Source organism: Coptis chinensis, chromosome 4 (assembly GCF_015680905.1).
Source record: "Coptis chinensis isolate HL-2020 chromosome 4, ASM1568090v1, whole genome shotgun sequence".
NCBI classification, from domain to species: Eukaryota; Viridiplantae; Streptophyta; class Magnoliopsida; order Ranunculales; family Ranunculaceae; genus Coptis; species Coptis chinensis.
This window is the reverse complement of record NC_141459.1, coordinates 10,659,583-10,677,441: the sequence shown is the minus strand read 5'-3', so window position 1 is coordinate 10,677,441 and position 17,859 is coordinate 10,659,583. Positions and strand designations below refer to the sequence as shown.

General features: G+C 34.0%; 2 protein-coding genes and 1 long non-coding RNA gene across 3 annotated transcripts; 2 read left to right on the top strand and 1 right to left on the bottom strand.

Moving 5' to 3' along the window:
* The first annotated feature begins 1,184 nt into the window (after nt 1–1,184).
* On the top strand, nt 1,185–6,240 carry LOC147501823 (uncharacterized). Its single transcript, XR_015219876.1, has 2 exons — nt 1,185–1,450; nt 5,783–6,240. It is a non-coding gene; the product is annotated as an uncharacterized LOC147501823 (long non-coding RNA).
* Nucleotides 6,241–6,767: 527 nt separating this feature from the next.
* On the top strand, nt 6,768–12,055 carry LOC147501822 (putative pectin methyltransferase QUA2). The gene is made up of 9 exons (XM_086606814.1): nt 6,768–7,133; nt 7,509–8,265; nt 8,426–8,558; nt 9,142–9,382; nt 9,924–10,149; nt 10,288–10,463; nt 10,577–10,880; nt 11,169–11,307; nt 11,523–12,055. Exons 2-9 carry the CDS (start codon nt 7,517–7,519, stop codon nt 11,679–11,681), a joined length of 2,127 nt encoding a protein of 708 aa, XP_086462940.1. The 5' UTR covers nt 6,768–7,133; nt 7,509–7,516; the 3' UTR covers nt 11,682–12,055.
* A 3,654-nt stretch (nt 12,056–15,709) lies between these two features.
* On the bottom strand, nt 15,710–16,621 carry LOC147501821 (18.2 kDa class I heat shock protein-like). The gene has a single exon (XM_086603836.1). It carries the CDS (start codon nt 16,360–16,362, stop codon nt 15,895–15,897), a length of 468 nt encoding a protein of 155 aa, XP_086459962.1. The 5' UTR covers nt 16,363–16,621; the 3' UTR covers nt 15,710–15,894.
* Between the last annotated feature and the right edge of the window lie 1,238 nt (nt 16,622–17,859).

The window sequence follows — 17,859 nt, the reverse complement described above, 5'->3', positions numbered from 1 at the left end:
AAGGCGATTCCTCCTTGAGATGTTTGGTAGTTAGGTCTCTATCAATTCTTCAAGATAATCAACACTCAAGTAGGTAAACTGAAAATAAAATGAGTGTATTACTATATTAGTATAAACTCTAGCTACTTTCGTGCAATAAGAGTTAACATTATTGTGACATGAGTTGGGCACATCAAGACTACGACTAAATCAAACCGCGATGTTCTTAGAACAAGATTTAATCCAACATTATGGTGGTAGCTTAGTATCTTAGACAAATAAATTTACATTCGATATCTGATTATAATTGAGATATATATTCACACTAACATAACCTAATAGTAGGGTTCATATTATTGATATATATTCACACTAACATAACCTAATAGGGTTCATATTATTGCAAGATGTACCGTTCTCGGTGCCGAACTCATGGTTGGATTGCACCATCTTGATCCGCTCCTCGCATAATAAGGGTAATCAAGATCATTGTGTGTCGGGTTAAGCTGCATTGGAATACTATCCCAATTATACATAACCAAGGAAATCTCTATCAAGAAAGTACCTTTAGTATGGTTATACACTTCCGGATTTCTCCAATTGGTACTCCTTTTTATTAACTTGATAAGAACGAAAACCGTCCGACCTCTTCACGAATTTCTTAAAGAATTTGTATTGAAGTCTTATCGCCAAACAATCCTCACAAACAAACCCAGTCGAAGACTTTGCAAACTCGAGTTGTTGGAGATTTGTTGTTGTTTTGGCCAAAACAACAACCGTTCTTAATTCGAATTGTTGGAGATTTGTTGGAGAAACTCGAATCGGGATTGTTGGAGATTTGTTGGAGATTTGAAATTCGAATTTGGGGTTAGGGTTTCGAAGGGTTTGGGCGAAAGAGACGACCGGTAATGGTAGGTTGTTGCCGGTTTCGATTTGGTGGTGGGGTGTATTGGGCTTTATTGTTTGGGCTTTGTTGTTTGGGCTTGGGCGGAGGCTGCCCGATCTAATATGAGTGGCGCCCAATACAGCACTCTTACATATTTACATTTAGATTCAGTGTGATCTTCTTGGCCATAGTATTAATTATTAACCTAGTGACAGGGTTGATGATGTATGTCAAATTGTCAATTGCCTAGAAGACGTTGTATTGACATCACATAGTCGTCCATTCTCTCTATTTAACAATCTTATTTAGTAATCAAGCTTAATTAATCGAGGACGTGGGCTAAAATTCTGTTGATCAGAACTGAAATGGATTTGGAAAATGATGCCAAAAATTATATTTTTTGCTGAAGTGATTTTATCAAATTTCCAAATTAGTCGACTACAGCGGGTGGATCTCATTAAGGACTTCCAAGTTCAGTTGAACTTGATCGCGAACTCTTTTGGTAGGAAAAGCTGTGCAGATGAAAGGGGTTACTAACCAGTTTTGTTGAGGACTTAGAGAAATATGATTGGGAGTAAAATTCAGGTACCACAGTGATTAGAATTCTTTATTACAGTTTACATTTGGCCATTTTAATGTACTTATGTCTTACTTAGATAGTTCCGTCAGAAAAATATTTTCTCCAAATGCATTCTGGAGATCTCATGCATTCTGCTAAATAAAGTAAGAACTAAAACAATGGATTCAAAAAGGCTGAATTTGAGGTGGATATGGTTGTTTATTTATCAAGTTCTGGCCATTTCACGTTCTTGTTTCCTGAGTATTACCAGGAGTAATGAATTGAATTGTACAGATAAAGAATGGGCAATCACTCAAGCCACATGCCTCTATCAGTTGGATTGTTTTGTGCTAAAAACAATAGCATTGTGTGCATTTTTCTGAGTTTTGACATTTCAGTTCTTATGAAGGTGCCAAACACCTTAACTCATACCCATTAAATTGCAACATGACTAATAATTAGTAAAGTTGGTGCTTAGGATCCAAGAACAAAATTAGTTAGATTGGACCACATTATACCTTAATACCCTGTTAAGTTTTTTGTTTTTTTGTTGTTGCTGAAAGTGGAAATTTTACTAGCACAGTCAATGGCTTTTTTTTTTTTTTTTACCTAGAACTCGAATTATCTAAAGAGTTGATCAATTCATTACATGTTGACAAATATTACACCTCCTAACACTTTATATAGTTTTTTAATCCATTCAGACTGCTACACGGACATACATTTTAGACCTACTATTATGACTCACTAATTGGATAACGTTAGGTTGCATTGAAATACACACGGACACATGTCTCGATGTAAATCAATGGTTATTACTAATAGGTCGGTTAATTAGGTCAAATTAGTAGGTCTATATATTATTACGGCTTCTATTGAAAGAAATAAAAATTCTAAAACTTCTAATTAAAACATGAATTATTCTCCTATTAAAACGGGAATCACACTTCTAAATTAAATCAATTTTTATAACGGAATTTCTCCTCCAATTAAAAATGGATTTTTAAAGTACAATTAAAATAATTTGTTATGAAATTAAAACGGATTTTCAACTAAGACATATGTTTTTTTTTAATTCCATGTCATCGCCTATTCAAACGGGATTTCATTTTCCTATTGAAAAAAGAAAAATTCTAACAACTCTAAACTAAAACGTGAATCCTTCTTCTACTAAAATGAGAATCACAATTTTAAATTAGGTCAACTATTAAAATGGAATATTTTTTCTAATTAAAAATAAGTTTTTAAAGAATAATTAAAATAATTTTGTCACAAAATCTGTATATGTTATTGAGTAAGTTTTCAAAAAAAACCCACGCACAGAAACGCACGGGCTACCTACTTTCCACTCTTTATATGATTCAAGAAACAACCCAAGTCATCAAGATAATCATAGACACCAAAGTGCACTACAAGCCTAAAACCATACAGATATCCAGGTAGGTCAAAAGCGCGTTCAAAGCATTTGGATGATTCTTATGATTGTATTGAATTTGATAAAATTTTGATTCGCTCTCATTCGCTCTCATTCGCCACTTTCTTCTCTTTCTTTGTCCTATTGCAATTTCCAGCCAGTACAAATTTCCAAATGAGTTGGTATGAACTTGACCGATCGCTAACTAATGATTTTGATGATTAAACGTGCTTAACATCACCCGAGATCATAGCTGGGTTAGAAATTCTGTAATGCTGTATTATTGGAGATAGAAACACGGATTGACACATCCCAATTCTACTTCGAAACTGGTCACTATTATAACTCAAACTTAGATAGAGATTTTTAAAACAATTAAGCACAGTACAGATGGCAAAAGTGCAAAACCATGTACATATCCCAAAGACCCAAACTAAAATGAACTTTTTTGCTAAAACTTTCGCGAAAAACTGTAAAATGTATCCTGTCAACAATGGAAATGCTACTGGCATTTTGTTCGATGCAGTTGTCTTATTAAATTACAGTTACCTGATCTCGAATTGTTCCTAAACGTGTAAGTCATATTTGAGTTTGTATCAATTTTAGTCTTGATATATTGGGGGATGGTTATATGAATTCCACTTAAAATGACTCTAAAAAAAATCTACTAAAAGAGGTATAATTTCGTCAGAAATAGTTTATAATGTTATAAAATTATCCAATAGTTCATATTCTTTTAATTTCGGTACAATTTTTACAGACAATGGGTTTACTCTCCCTGGTACTTAAATGGTTGCACAAAAATCCCCAAGTAAGCGAACAAATGCATAAAACCTCCATATTATTTAAAACATAACATCAAAGCCAAAACAGACCAAAATACTCTTGTAAAAATCGGGCTGACGTCACTTTTTATTTATAATTTCGGTTTAAAGACAAACCGGGCTGATGCCATCTTTTGTAAATTTGTATTTACATATGACAATATAAAATTACATAGTCTTCTTAACCTATTTAAATTTAAATTTTCATATGAAAATTTTTTTTCATAAGAAAATTTAAATTTATATTTTGTCTAGTGTCGTCGAAAAATTTTCAATCCCAAAAGTTACTATGTAAATTTAAGTTTTCATAGCTCCAATAACTATATAAATATAGTTTTACATATATATGACTATATAAAAATACATTTACATATATTTTGTCAGGTGTCGAAAAATTTTCAATCCCAAAAGTTACTATGTAAATTTAAGTTTTTATAGCTCCAATGACTATGCAAATATAGTTATATATATATATATACATTTACATATAGTCGGAAAATTTTCAATCCCAAAAAGGTAAAAAAGGAAACAAGATAAAATGAGAAATAAAAACATACTAGATTTTATCTCTTTTTGAAAAGGTTATTTAACGAGACTTAAATAATAGGGAGGTTATGTGATATGGGTCAATGAGAGGGAGTTTATACTCAACCAAATTAGAACGAATGGGCTGAGCCTCATTTCTTGACAATTTTTGACCATGTTAAATGTATTCAATTGAGCTGATTTTTTGTAGAAATGTCTCCATTATGTGATGTATATCTCCACAAAAAATTAACCTCTCAATTCATCTGATAAATCAACTGAGTCACTATAAGATAGAGTTCATATAACCATCATCCCCGATATATTGATAGAACAAATGTCTCCATTTTTTATCCACCCTAAATCTGAATGGTAAACAAAATAGTAGGCAATCCACTCCACAGGATCCCATCAATGTCTATTGCAAAACAAACTCATACTTTTGTCATTACTAACTACGTCTACTGAAAAACAAGCTCACATTCTTGTCATTATTATTACTTATGTTCCCCTCACGACGCATGTGATTTATGTATTATTCGAGCATATCGTACTTGTTTCGCTAATATGTAAGGTGGGAATATTTTTGGAAAATAAATAGGTAAATAATTGATTAAGAATAAATGAGCAACGGTCCCTTAATTGTTGCATGTTAAAGCGCATGTTCTAGATCTAATGAGATGGGGCACATTAAATATATAAATGAGAGGTAGAGAATCAAGCTTACGTAGGTTACTACTTCATACCCATTTTTTAAAAGTGATAATTTTCATTAAAATTGTATCTTATAATTGAAGTAATTTAATTATGGTGTCTTGTTGACGCTTAATGGTTATTGTAGTGGAGTATAATTCAATCATATATAATTATTAAAGGATTAGAGAAGGCATTGTTTTTCTTTTCATTTTCTTTTTTTAAATATTGTCCATATATATAATTTAAATATTGATTTAGGTATTTTGGAATGAGCTTTGCCACTAAAATGTTGGCGAATCATATAAAATGTCATATGATTGGAGTTGGAACATATATTTGGATCAAATCATATTTATAACATTTCAGTTTTAAATTCATATAGAGACATATAAAAGTAGAACATATTTAGATCATTTTAATTTTAAACAATGTTTAAAGTATTTAAGAGATCATATTTACAAAAAAACATAGACTAATCTAAAACGTATAAATTTTCTAGCAATTTTGAGTTTGCTTACGTGTTTTTTTAACATATGTCTTTACTCTTTAGAACCCCTCCCGTTCCCATAAAATAATACATCATAGGAGAACACATTTGTTTTCTCAAAGTATTGACCTTATAGTGATGTTTGAGTTGTCCTAAGACCATCCAAAAGTTATTATGATCCTTGTTCTACATTAAGAAAAAACAATACAAATTTTAAAATGTTATGAAGCGTCAAATAATAATTGTACAGGAGAAAAAACATAATAAACAATAATTCATGCTTTTGTTTTCATTCTTGTCTAACACTCTAACATAATAATTGTAACTCGACATTATAATGTCAATGGCTCATACTAATATCACTGAGGGTACGTTTGACTATTAATATATATATTTTTTCGCTTATACACAGAATACAGAATGGTCCCAAACTCTTAATTTAGTCAAGTGAGAATCAGATGCTGTGTTTTGTTAGCTTTGAAAAATGAAGCCTTTCATGAAGCTAAACTTAAAGATCAAAGGGTTCCTCACAAAGCAGAGATTCAACATTGCCGCGCCGCCAGTCTCACCGAGTCACCGACACGTTGTTAACAATTAAAGTTGGCTAGCCGACACAACGCTGTACATTGTGCCATTGTGGTCCCATTATCTCATGAGCTCATCTCTACAATTTATGAGAACTAGGACATATGGATTCATTCCCTAAGGTGATCCAACAGTTAATTAATGTGGAGAGCTCTTCACGCTACCGAAAAAGAATATGTTACTCATGAGATTTCTAATTATTTAATAGTGATTAACAAGTTAAAGTACATTTTTTTTTGGAACATTTCACTTCCATGATTAATTGGATAGTACGTATTTACCATTGAGGTGTGGTTGTGAATGCGAAAAACATTTTGTGCCGATTTCTCATAAAACCAAAGATTTTTAAGTAGCTGAATTGAATAGTTTTGACAAAATTCTGATCTATGCCCACACCATATAATAATCTACATCTATAGTTGAATTCCTACTAAGAACTCTTGAGAAAAACAATTGTTTTGAAGTGTGAACTCTCAATAGTCAATGTCTCACACTAACAAGCTATCCACACATTGACACATAGTCAACTCCACATTGCAAGCGCTTCTAGATTAGAACACAAAAACAGCACCCAATAATCAATCTTAATTGTGCAACTTTTTAGTAGGGTACTATATTAGATCGTAACAAGTGCTAAATAATTCTCTGTCCACGTTACATGTTTTGGATTTTAATTAAAGGACTAAACAAAAAGTTAAAAACAAAGAATTGGAAAATTCAATAATTCTATGTGAATGTGAGTTCACTTGGCTAGCTGTCAAGCTGTCTGTGCTATCAAGTGGATATGGACATATAGTACAGTATGTTGTATCATATCAAAAACCAGCTCGTGACTATGAGTTCGTTAATGACACTTGTATAACAGACTAGCTAGTGTATTACTACTTTCAAACTCCAGTTCCATATAATTCTACTACAAATGTAAGTATGTAAGTGAGTTAGATAAGTTTGAATTTAAATGAGAAGATAGAGTAGTAGCAAAGAAATCGGAAGAAGCGCGTAATCTGTTTTAAAGCCGTTGAATTAAAGAAGAAGATGACGAAGACCAAGTAGTAAGAGAGAGAATATATACAAAATACAAAACAAGGAGTGGACTCTTCATGAATATCCGCTGATTATATATCCCCTCAACTTCTGCTTTCTTTTTGTTATTCTCTTGTTCAAACTCTTAAGTCCAAGTGAGTATTCTATTCTTTTTTTTTTTTTAATTGATTTGTTTTATGGAGTACGTGCTCATTTTAAGTAACTCATTATGTTCTGTTACTATAGCTTTACTTAAGTGGATTGAGTTTGGTTCTGTTTTTGGAAGTTTTAAGGTGGGTGGTTGAGTTTATGAGTTAGATCATGTATTTTGAGTTTGTTCATTTATTTCTACTTATGTGATTAAAACTAGCTATGATTGACAATATTGGTTTTTGTTTGATCTGTTTCTTGGATACCCTTTTCTTCTTTTCACTGTTTTGTGATCTTGAAAGTGCAGATTCTGTTCGGGTTTGCTTTTTGGTTATTTGGTTAATTAACTTTTTCTTTATGTGTTGGTAATCATTTTGCAGGCTGTAGAATGTCGAGACCGCTCCTTCGTGGCGTTTCGGGCGGTGTATCTGGGGGTGGGGGTGGGGGTGGGGGTGGATTCACTGAGACTAGTCAGTACTCCTATGATGATTGTCAGAAGAAGGATAGAAAAGAGAAGGACGGCGCGAATTTAATGCGTTCACCGAATGGTCACACATCTATATCTATGAGTAAACTCATTAGCATATTATACAATTCTCCTTCAAAATTGTCTAAATCTGGTGTAGTTGAGAATGGTTTTGGATCAGAATCTTTCAAACTAGGTGGTTCTAGAAGTAGGCGAAATTTGGCATTGCTCATTCTTAAGTTTAGTTTAGTTCTTATTGTAATTCTTGCACTTTCTGGATCTCTTTGGTGGACAATCTCTATCACAACATCTTCAAGAGGTTACATTCTCAGGGGGCACAGACGAATACAAGAGCGTTTAGTATCTGATCTTTTGGAGATTGGAGAATTGTCTCAAGGTGCTACAAGGTTAAAAGAGGTGGAGTTTTGTTCACCGGAGTATGAAAATTATGTTCCTTGTTTCAATGTTTCCGATAATATTGCTTCAGCTGATTCTGATGGCAATCCATATGATCGTCAATGTGGGCATGGATCAAGGCAAAATTGCTCAGTTCTGCCTCCTATGAACTACAGAGTTCCTCTCAGGTGGCCTACTGGAAAAGATGTTATCTGGGTTGCAAACGTGAAAATCACTGCCCAACAGGTTTTAACCTCTGGAAGTTTGACAAAGAGGTAAGCACAATTTTCATGAAATTTTATCAAATATTGTTATGTTTTTGACTGCTATAATTCATATACAATGACTACTAATCAGAGAATGAAGAGAAGGTCTGCTGACCTTGTACTTAGTATAAGGTGTAATTCATGACCTCGTGCAATGTAATGGTTTCAGGATGATGATGTTGGAGGAAGATCAAATATCTTTCCGTTCGGACTCACTCACGTTTGATGGAATTGAAGACTATTCACACCAAATTGCTGAAATGATTGGTTTGAGAAGCGATTCTAGTTTCATTCAAGCTGGGGTGAGTCAATCTAATTTCAAGAGAATCTAATTGTTTAATCCCATTTATCGGCGTTCCTTAGATATTTTAGTTACTTATGCTATTATTTTTTTTTTCGATAAACCAATACTTTTCATTCATGAACTAAAACGATTACAGCAAGCACACAAGCCAAACAAGTTACAAGGAACAAATAACATAAAATACATTAATTGTACAACCATGTAAACTTCTCCTAACCGCATCACATCTAATCCGCCACCAACAAACATGGGATGTTTTAGCTGTATCACTTATGCTATTATTGGTGACAGTATAATGGTTCCATCTGCCGTGCCTTCAATTCAGTGATGTGATAATTGAACTATTGATACCTTGTTTAATTGATTTGAAGAAAAATTTCAGTGGAATTAGGCTCAATGCATCATCCTTACTGGGGACACTTCAACAGATTGTCCTTGCAAAATGGCAATAATCACTTTTAGGAATTGTAGATTCTTCGTAGTTGCACGTAGCGTTTCTCGTGTAAAAAAGATGTAATTATTCAGATTCTCCTTATAGAATGTGGAACAGCTTATTTTAACTTGTATTTAAAAAAATTCAGGTTAGAACTGTCCTGGATATAGGGTGCGGATATGGTAGCTTTGGAGCACATCTACTCTCCAAACAGCTCTTGACCATGTGTGTAGCAAACTACGAAGATTCTGGGAGTCAAGTTCAACTCACACTCGAAAGAGGTCTTCCTGCTATGGTTGGTTCTTTTAGTGCAAAGCAGTTGCCATATCCAGCTGTTTCTTTTGATATGGTGCATTGTGCACGATGTGGTGTTGACTGGGATCAGAGAGGTACTCTATGCTTTTGTACTCACCTCCGGAAGTACTGTTTTTCACTACGTCTCCTATCTATCAATAAGCCTCTCAAACATGCTAATTGCATATTTTAACAGTGAAAAGACTATGAATACATGACTGGAAGGGCCATTATTACAATGCTATTACTTATACAGAATCATATAATAAAAAGGGAAAAGAAAAGGAACTATAGCACGGTTATCAAGTGTCAGACAAATGTATGTTTTAGATCTTTGTGCATGATCTTAGTTCATGTAATATTCTGTTCTTCGATACAAGGAAAACACTTGCACCCGTTTTCTTTTTGGTTGACCTCAGTGGTTTTTCTCTAGTTCTTTCTCCCAATTTCAAATGAACTTCCATTCTTCTGATTAGCTTTGTTAAAGTGATCCTGTGTGTCTTTGGTTTGCAGCTCTTCAAATTATGTCTACTGTCCTTGTATAGTGTTTACTTCAAATTACGTACAGCTGTCCTTTTCTTTGAGGCAATTTTTTGGGGATTATATGACCTTTACTTGTTTTGTTATGTGATGCAGATGGTACTTTCTTGGTCGAAGTTGATAGGCTTTTGAGGCCTGGTGGTTTTTTTGTATGGACCTCACCACTTACGAAGCAGCAAGGTTCAGCTCGTAAAAAAGAGAATCATGAGAAATGGACGCTTGTTAGCAGTTTTGCGGAGAACCTCTGCTGGGATATGCTGTCCCAGCAAGATGAAACCGTTGTATGGAAAAAGACCAGTGAAAAGGATTGTTATAATTCTCGGTAAGTGAACTTAGTTAAGTACACTTTTCAGTTCTAGCACAAGTTCTTATGTGATATGGAACATACAGTAACACTATCATGCTAAAATAGTAACATGTGATGCGAGTTGAGCTAATGTCCTACTCAATGCCTTCTCAGAAAATCTGGTTCAGGACCTCCAATCTGCAGTAAGGGGCGTGACGTTGAATCTCCATATTATCTACCACTCGAATCGTGCATTGGGGGAACTCGGAGCCGCCGATGGATACCTATTGAACAGAGGACTACCTGGCCTTCTAGACTCAAGCCAAACTCAACTGAACTTGAAATTCACGGTAATTTTTATCCTGCTATTATAATGCTTACCTCATTGAAGTAGTTTCTTAAAAGAGTTATATTTCTATTCCCTTTCGTGCTACAATAAATGCTAATATTTCATCGTTAGCAGGTGTACTACCAGAGGACTTTGCCGAGGATGCACTAAACTGGAATTCAGCAATCCGTAATTATTGGTCTCTACTCTCGCCCCTTCTATTCTCAGATCATCCAAAGAGACCTGGCGATGAGGATCCTTCCCCACCTTACAACATGCTCAGAAATGTGCTGGATATGAATGCTCGTTTTGGTGGTCTGAACTCTGCTTTATTGGAAGCGGGGAAATCTGTGTGGGTCATGAATGTGGTTCCTACAAGTTCTCAAAACTACCTTCCACTAATCCTTGACAGGGGATTTTTAGGTGTATTGCATGATTGGTACGGATTTTTTTTTTCCTTTTAAGTAGTATCTTGAGTTCCCAATATTCCTTATGTATCTCATATTCTCATTTGCTCTCTTACATCCAATCTCGTCTATTTCACTGTAAAACATTTATATGCTGATTTTTTTTATGTTTTCTTTTCTTTTTCGGTTCACATTGGCACATGTTATTTATTTGGTAGTTTATTTTCCAACTATTTTACATGGTTTGTGTGGATGTGTACTTCGATATATGCCTTCCTCTTAGTTTTATACTTAAATACTTGCTGTGACAAATGATTCAGGTGTGAAGCATTCCCAACATACCCTAGAACCTACGATATGGTGCACGCAGATGGACTCCTGTCGCTTGAAACCAACCAACCAAAGAGGTGTACAACACTTGATTTATTCACAGAGATAGATAGGCTTCTACGGCCTGAGGTATCTTTCTTTTTTTCACTTTTCATTTTTGTTGTGGCTTATTTGCATTAAGCATTTTGTTCACTGCAGCCTGTCTATTGCTCTTGATTTTGGTGATCTAGCTAGTTGAACAAAGCAAGATTTGAATTCCACCATAACGTTTCAAAATCTCAAACAGTGACGTTTCAAACAATAGCAATCTAAAATATTAGACTGAAACAATGCGATCTGTGCAGGGTTGGGTGATACTGCATGATACAGCTCCCCTTATTGAAACAGCTAGAGCTCTCGCAACCAGGTTGAAATGGGATGCACGAGTGGTGAAGATTGAGAGTAACAATGAAGAGAGACTCCTCATATGTCAAAAACCACTCTTCAAGACACAAGCAAAATAGACTTGGGTTCCTGAGGAAGGCTGAACAGCTAAGGTACTATGCCATTGATTTTTGCCTTACTAATATGTTCTCCAAAAGTTCCGCCGTGGAAGGGAGAAGGGAATTTTGAACAAAATAGCCCCTGCAGATACATTGAAGAAATAGCAAGAGGATTACAATGGTGGATGCAATCACATACTCCTATGGAACCGCAAGGTTTCCACAGGGCCATATGTAGAAATCAAGGTGTATAAAATAAATTTTGTTTTCGACGTGATGCTCATTGTAACAATACAATCAAATTTGTTTTATAATTGTCAATAAATGACCAAATGTACAAGTGATAGTTTCTGTAACATATATTCAAAAGTAGGGCAAAGCATTTAAGTTAGCAATTCTTTTCATTCTCTTGTATAGATGTTTTCTTATGCCATTTGGTACTACAGTTAAATTTATTATCTATGTAGACATGCCGACACTATGTAATCTATACACTACTTAGTACCGTGTACTTCTCTTCCTTCAGTTATTCTTGCTTAATTCTGAAATGACACGGATAATGTGATAATCTTTTACACACGAAATATGTTCATCCACGAAAATCCAATGTCCCAGCAGATAATCTGCACACTTCTCTTACTGTCTTACATGGCACGCTATCGCAGACACAATGGAACAGTCTACATAATTAGAAGATTCAAGACATGTACTCAAATATATGTGATGAATTTTAACAATCAACCGACCTTAGCTCAGTTGGTAGAGCGGAGGACTGTTATAACACCCCGTGTTTATTTCGTTTATTTTCATAATAATAATAATAATGGGAAAAAAAATATATAAATAAAGATAGGATAAGTGCGTTTAAAACTCTCCCCTTTTCGGGGTTTTTGTTTTAAAACTGGTTTCTCTCACATTAAAAACCCCCTTTTCCGAGATCTAAATCCTAAAAGGTGAGTAGATATTTTTGTTTAACTCATGGATTTTCTTCGCAAAAAACCTCCCTTTTATGCATGTTTTTTTTTTAAATAATAAGCAATTTGTTTGCACAAAAAAGCGTGTTTATAATTATTCAAGTATTAACTCCCCATGATTACATTAAAATTGTTAGATTATAGTGATTGAGTTTTCCACATTTTTTTTATCTTGAGAACCAACCCTTTTGTTGAACCTGGGTAGAGGTTGGTGGTTTGTTTGGAATCCTTCTATTTTCTTTGGGCTTCCTTCTCTTTTTTGAATCTTTAAATGTTTTTAGATCTAAAATTTCTTCTCCTACAAATCTAAATTCACATAGTTAAGATGGCAAAACAAAAGAAAAAATGGTTGAATCACCAACAAAAACTATGAAAGCAACAAAAGAGAAAAAATGAAGAATTCTACAATCTCGAAAAAAAAGTTTGAAAAAAAAAAAAAAAAAAAATCAAACTTTCAAGTTCTAGAAGAGATGGAGATGAAATTGAGAAGATGACTGCTCCAAAAACTTCGCTTTTTTAAACCAAATCCGTGAGAATCTTCAACCTTTAATCATATTTCTATAAATTTGTATGAAAAAAATAAATTTTCATATGCTTGTAAATTTTTCTTTCTTTTACATTTGTTTAGTGATTTTACTATGTATTTTCTAGTTTTCATAGTTTTGCAATTTCATTATGCATTTTTATGTTTGTGTAGTAGTTATATTATGCATTTTTATATTTTAAGTAATAGTTTTACTAACAAACCATTCTTAATTTTCATTTTCTATGTTTGTTTTCATGTTTGTGTAATGTGTGATTTTACTATGATAGTTTTACTAGTTTTGCATTTTTAAATTTTGTGTAGTTATATTAGTTTTACTATGCATTCTTAAATTTTTGTAGTAGCTTTATTTTTAAATTTATGAGTAGTTTTACTATGATTTTCATGTTTGTGTTGTAGTTTTACTCAGTATTTTTAAATTTATGTGAGTAGTTTTACTATGCATTCTTAAATTTGCATAGTAACTTTACTTTGCATTTTCATATTAGTGGACACTAGTAGGCTAGCAATGACTTAGGTCTTAGACTAGTAAGGCTACAAACGAAACTCCGATCCACTATGTTCCAGTCCAAATCCTCTCTCTCTCTCAATCGATCGATCGAACGAGAACCCTACAATTTCAAGCTTCGTCTACTCCAATTTCTAGTGAGATATCCACCAAAACGAGTTCTCTTTTGGGAGGGGTACTATGAAGTCCACAATTTCAAGTTTAGTTTTCGGTGTTTGTAGAAGTCTTGGAATGAAATACTATGAAGTCCTTTACTCTCTCTCTATTTTCCGACACCACCATAAACCCTCGCCTCTCTTTACTCTTTCTCTATTTCCCGACACCACCATAAACTCTATTTACTCTCTTTTTATTTCCCAACAAAAGATTACTCAAATCTTTTGAAATGAAAAAACTTGTAATTTACTTATTTTTCTTACTATTTATGGTAGATTATTGATTGGTACGTGTTCTTCCACCTCCCCAAGGAAGTGGTGAAGCTAATTGGATGTTCTCCACCAAAGTGTCTATATTTCCTATCATTTGCATGGGTAAGCATCTTCCATGTAATTTAATTCATGAAGTTGAATGGGTAGTCCGTGGTTAGTCTGCAGATTCTTATATTTGCAAACTAAATTCACAAAATCTCTCAAGATGTAGTTTGTGGTTACTCTGCATTCTTATATTTGCATCGTAGTAGTTTTAGTCTTGAAGTTGGATGTGTAGTCTGTGGTTACTCTGCATTCTTATATTTGCATAGTAGTTTTAGTCTTGAAGTTGAATGTGTAGTCTGTGGTTAGTCTGCATTCTTATATTTGGAGACTAAATTTACAAAATCTCTGAAGATGTAGTATGTGGTTACTCTGCATTCTTATACATTTATATAGTTTTGGTATTTTTTTGTTCAATTGAATGCAGCAAGAGAGGGTGGTGGAATCTATTAGATGTAGGCGTCAGGAGCTAAGGTTGCTAGATGTGGATTTGATGAAAAATATCAAAGTTGGAGCATGCCCACAACAAGGAGCATCGTAAGAACTTCACTTCCCGAACTTAAATGTCTTTTTAATCTCTTATCTCTTATTTGAAACTTCTTTTTTGGCATTTTCAGTTCAGATTGTGGATTATTCATCATTATGTTCGTGAATGCTATAATATGTGGAAAAACTATGCAAGATATAACGGTAGAAGACGTGAGACAATTGAGGGTTGACTTGACATATGAGATTGTATCAAGCCAACAAGAAAAATGGGATCCAAAAGAAGAATGCAAGAAATGAAGAGCTGATTTTCCGTATTTCTAGTTGATTACGTTGTGTCTATTTGTGGTAAAATATTGAAACCATTCTAACTTGGGAGTGTTCGATTATGATGTACTATTACTGTTAATGTGTTGGAGTTGTTTAGTATTCATGTTATGCATATTCAGTCTTTGCTGGATTATACTTTTTTGTATAATTACTTTGCCAAAACATTTTATTATGATGGATGAAATGTTTATAGCTTTTCTGGAAATATTATGTGTACAGAGTCCCTTTCTCTATCAGGTTAAGCACCAATATAATTATCTATATTTGTGAATCCAAGATTACTTGAAAAATCACTTTTGTCATAATAACATACTTCATTATGATAGTTATTAAAGAATTATTTATTGTCGCCGCAACACATAATCTCCAAACAACCAATCACCATTTCATCCTCTATCGCTAAATTGGATAGCAAAGCTAGCTTAAATATCTACTAGTTGATGCTATGTAAATTTAACTAGTGTTTGATTTATATATATTGACTATGTAAAAATACATTTACATAGTTTCGCAATGGGAGTAATCCAGAAAATTTAAAAAATTACTATGTAAATTTAAGTTTTCATAGGTCAAGTTACTATGTAAATATAGATTTACATATATAATGACTATGTAAACATACATTTACATATATTCTGTCAGGTGTCACGACGTTAATTTAATTTCCAAAAGTTACTATGTAAATTTAAGTTTTCATAGCTTTAGTGACTATGCAAATATAGGGACATATATTTGTGTATGTAAAACTACAGTTCAATTAAAACCTTAGGCATCACACATTCGCACCCCACCAAAACTCACACTAGACTCCATTCATAGTCCATACCCGCCCATCAAAAGACATAACACACGACACATTGATACAAACACAACTACAAGTCATAACCAGTACTGCGAGAAATATCTTCACACATTAACATTCTCAGCCAGAAATTTCAACTGATTTCACTTCAGACTTCTTGACTTCTTCCTTGGGAATAGTAACAGTTAAAACTCTATTTTCCATACTAGCTTTCACTTCATCAACCTTAGCATTTTCAGACAACCTAAACCTCCTAAAGAAACTTCCACTTTTCCTTTCGACGCGATGCCAAGTGTCATTTTTTTCTTCTTTCTCTTTATTTCTCTCTCCACTTATCTGTAACACCCTTCCTTCTTCTACTTCCACTTTCACTTCTTCTTTCTTGAATCCAGGAAGATCTGCTTTGAATATATGTGCTTCTGGAGTTTCTTTCCAGTCAATACGAGTGTTCGCAAACTGGGTTGTCTTGTTTGAGCGAGGAATTGATAGTGATGATGAGTTGAATGGGAAGTTTTGGAAGGGGTCCCAAACATCAAGTGAGAATGGATCGTTTCTTCGACCACCAAAGAAGCTTGGAATTAGAGACATTGTGGTTTTTTGGGCTTGCAAGGAACTTTGTTTTGGATATAAAGAGTGTTTGAATTGAGATTACTTGACGATGAATTAATGGGATTTGAGGTGGGGTTTTTATAGAGAGTTGTGAAGTTGTGAGGAGCAGTTCAATTAGAAATCGGTGTGTTCTTTGTGTCATTGTTGATTAAAAATGGCGAGAATAAAAACCCCAAAACAGAATTGTGTGCTGGAAAAGAAAAAGAGTAAAAAAGGAAATAGATTTTGTTTGGAATTTAAAAGTAGACCGAAATTTTATTACTTTAGCAAAAACTGGGAGTTTATTTCATAAAAACTTAAAAATAGGGGGGTTTAATGGGTTGGGCCGACACGGGAGAGATTTTGAGTAAGGGCATCTCCAATAGGGAGTGTAAACCGTATAGAGTGGAAATTTTACACTCCAAATATAAAAAAACTCTCTCCAATGGGGGTGCTATACCGTAGGTAATAGTATATTAGCTAATAGAGAGGGTGAGGAATTTCCCCTCTCGGTATTAGTTAATAAAAAATCCGGGCGACACTCGAACTGACGTCTGAGTGAAATAATTTTCGGACGTCATTTGGAGTAACGTCCCATTTCTAATTCTAAAGTAATTTTTTAACTCGGACGTCACTCCAAGTGACGTCCCAGTTAAATTAAAGAGGGACATCACTTGGAGTGACGTCCGAGTTTAAAATCTATTTTTTTTTTACACTCTTCCATTGGAGAGTATAGAGTGTAGATATTTATAAGTTATACAATACTATACAATTAGAGGTGTAAAATCCTAATGGCACCTACGTGGAGCCTAGGTGGAGGTGTAATTTTACACCCCCCATTGGAGATGCCCTAATGGGTTAGGAAGGCAGGGGTGTGAGCCACATTTCTTGGTGAGTTTCCTGTCAGCCATCCTTAGGTCGCTGGTTCGAATCCGGCAGGTCGGATTTTTTCATTTGTTTCAACTTTAATTGAGGATTCATGATTGCTATTTGTTTCAAATTCTTCTTTTGGGTACTAAAATGAAATATACGCAACTTATTTAAAATAAAATTGAAATGATAGACCTGATATTTAGAGCACTATCCTCCTCTAGTCTTGAATTAGTCTTTTACTCTTATATAAGTCATCATTTTATCTTGAAACCACTCAGTGTCCTTGGTCAGATATTTTCTCAACCTTAATGGAGTTTTAGCTGGATTGAGAGACTTCAAGATCGAGTTCAAGTTGACATAGCACATTTACATTGGTCGATAAGCTTATAAAAATTAAAAAAACATTGGTTGATCGATAATTGAACAAAAGACCCACTTAACACTCTCACTCACACTTCCACTTCTTTTATTATCACGATCAACTGCTCCATTGCATAAGAGAGCTGTCTTAGTCTCTAAAAGTCAGACACATCAACTCTTGTTAGCTGTAACATCATGTACTGAGAGAGTTACAAGTCCAAAATTTCATTATCAAGCATTCAAGCTAGCTACAGGCCGGCTATA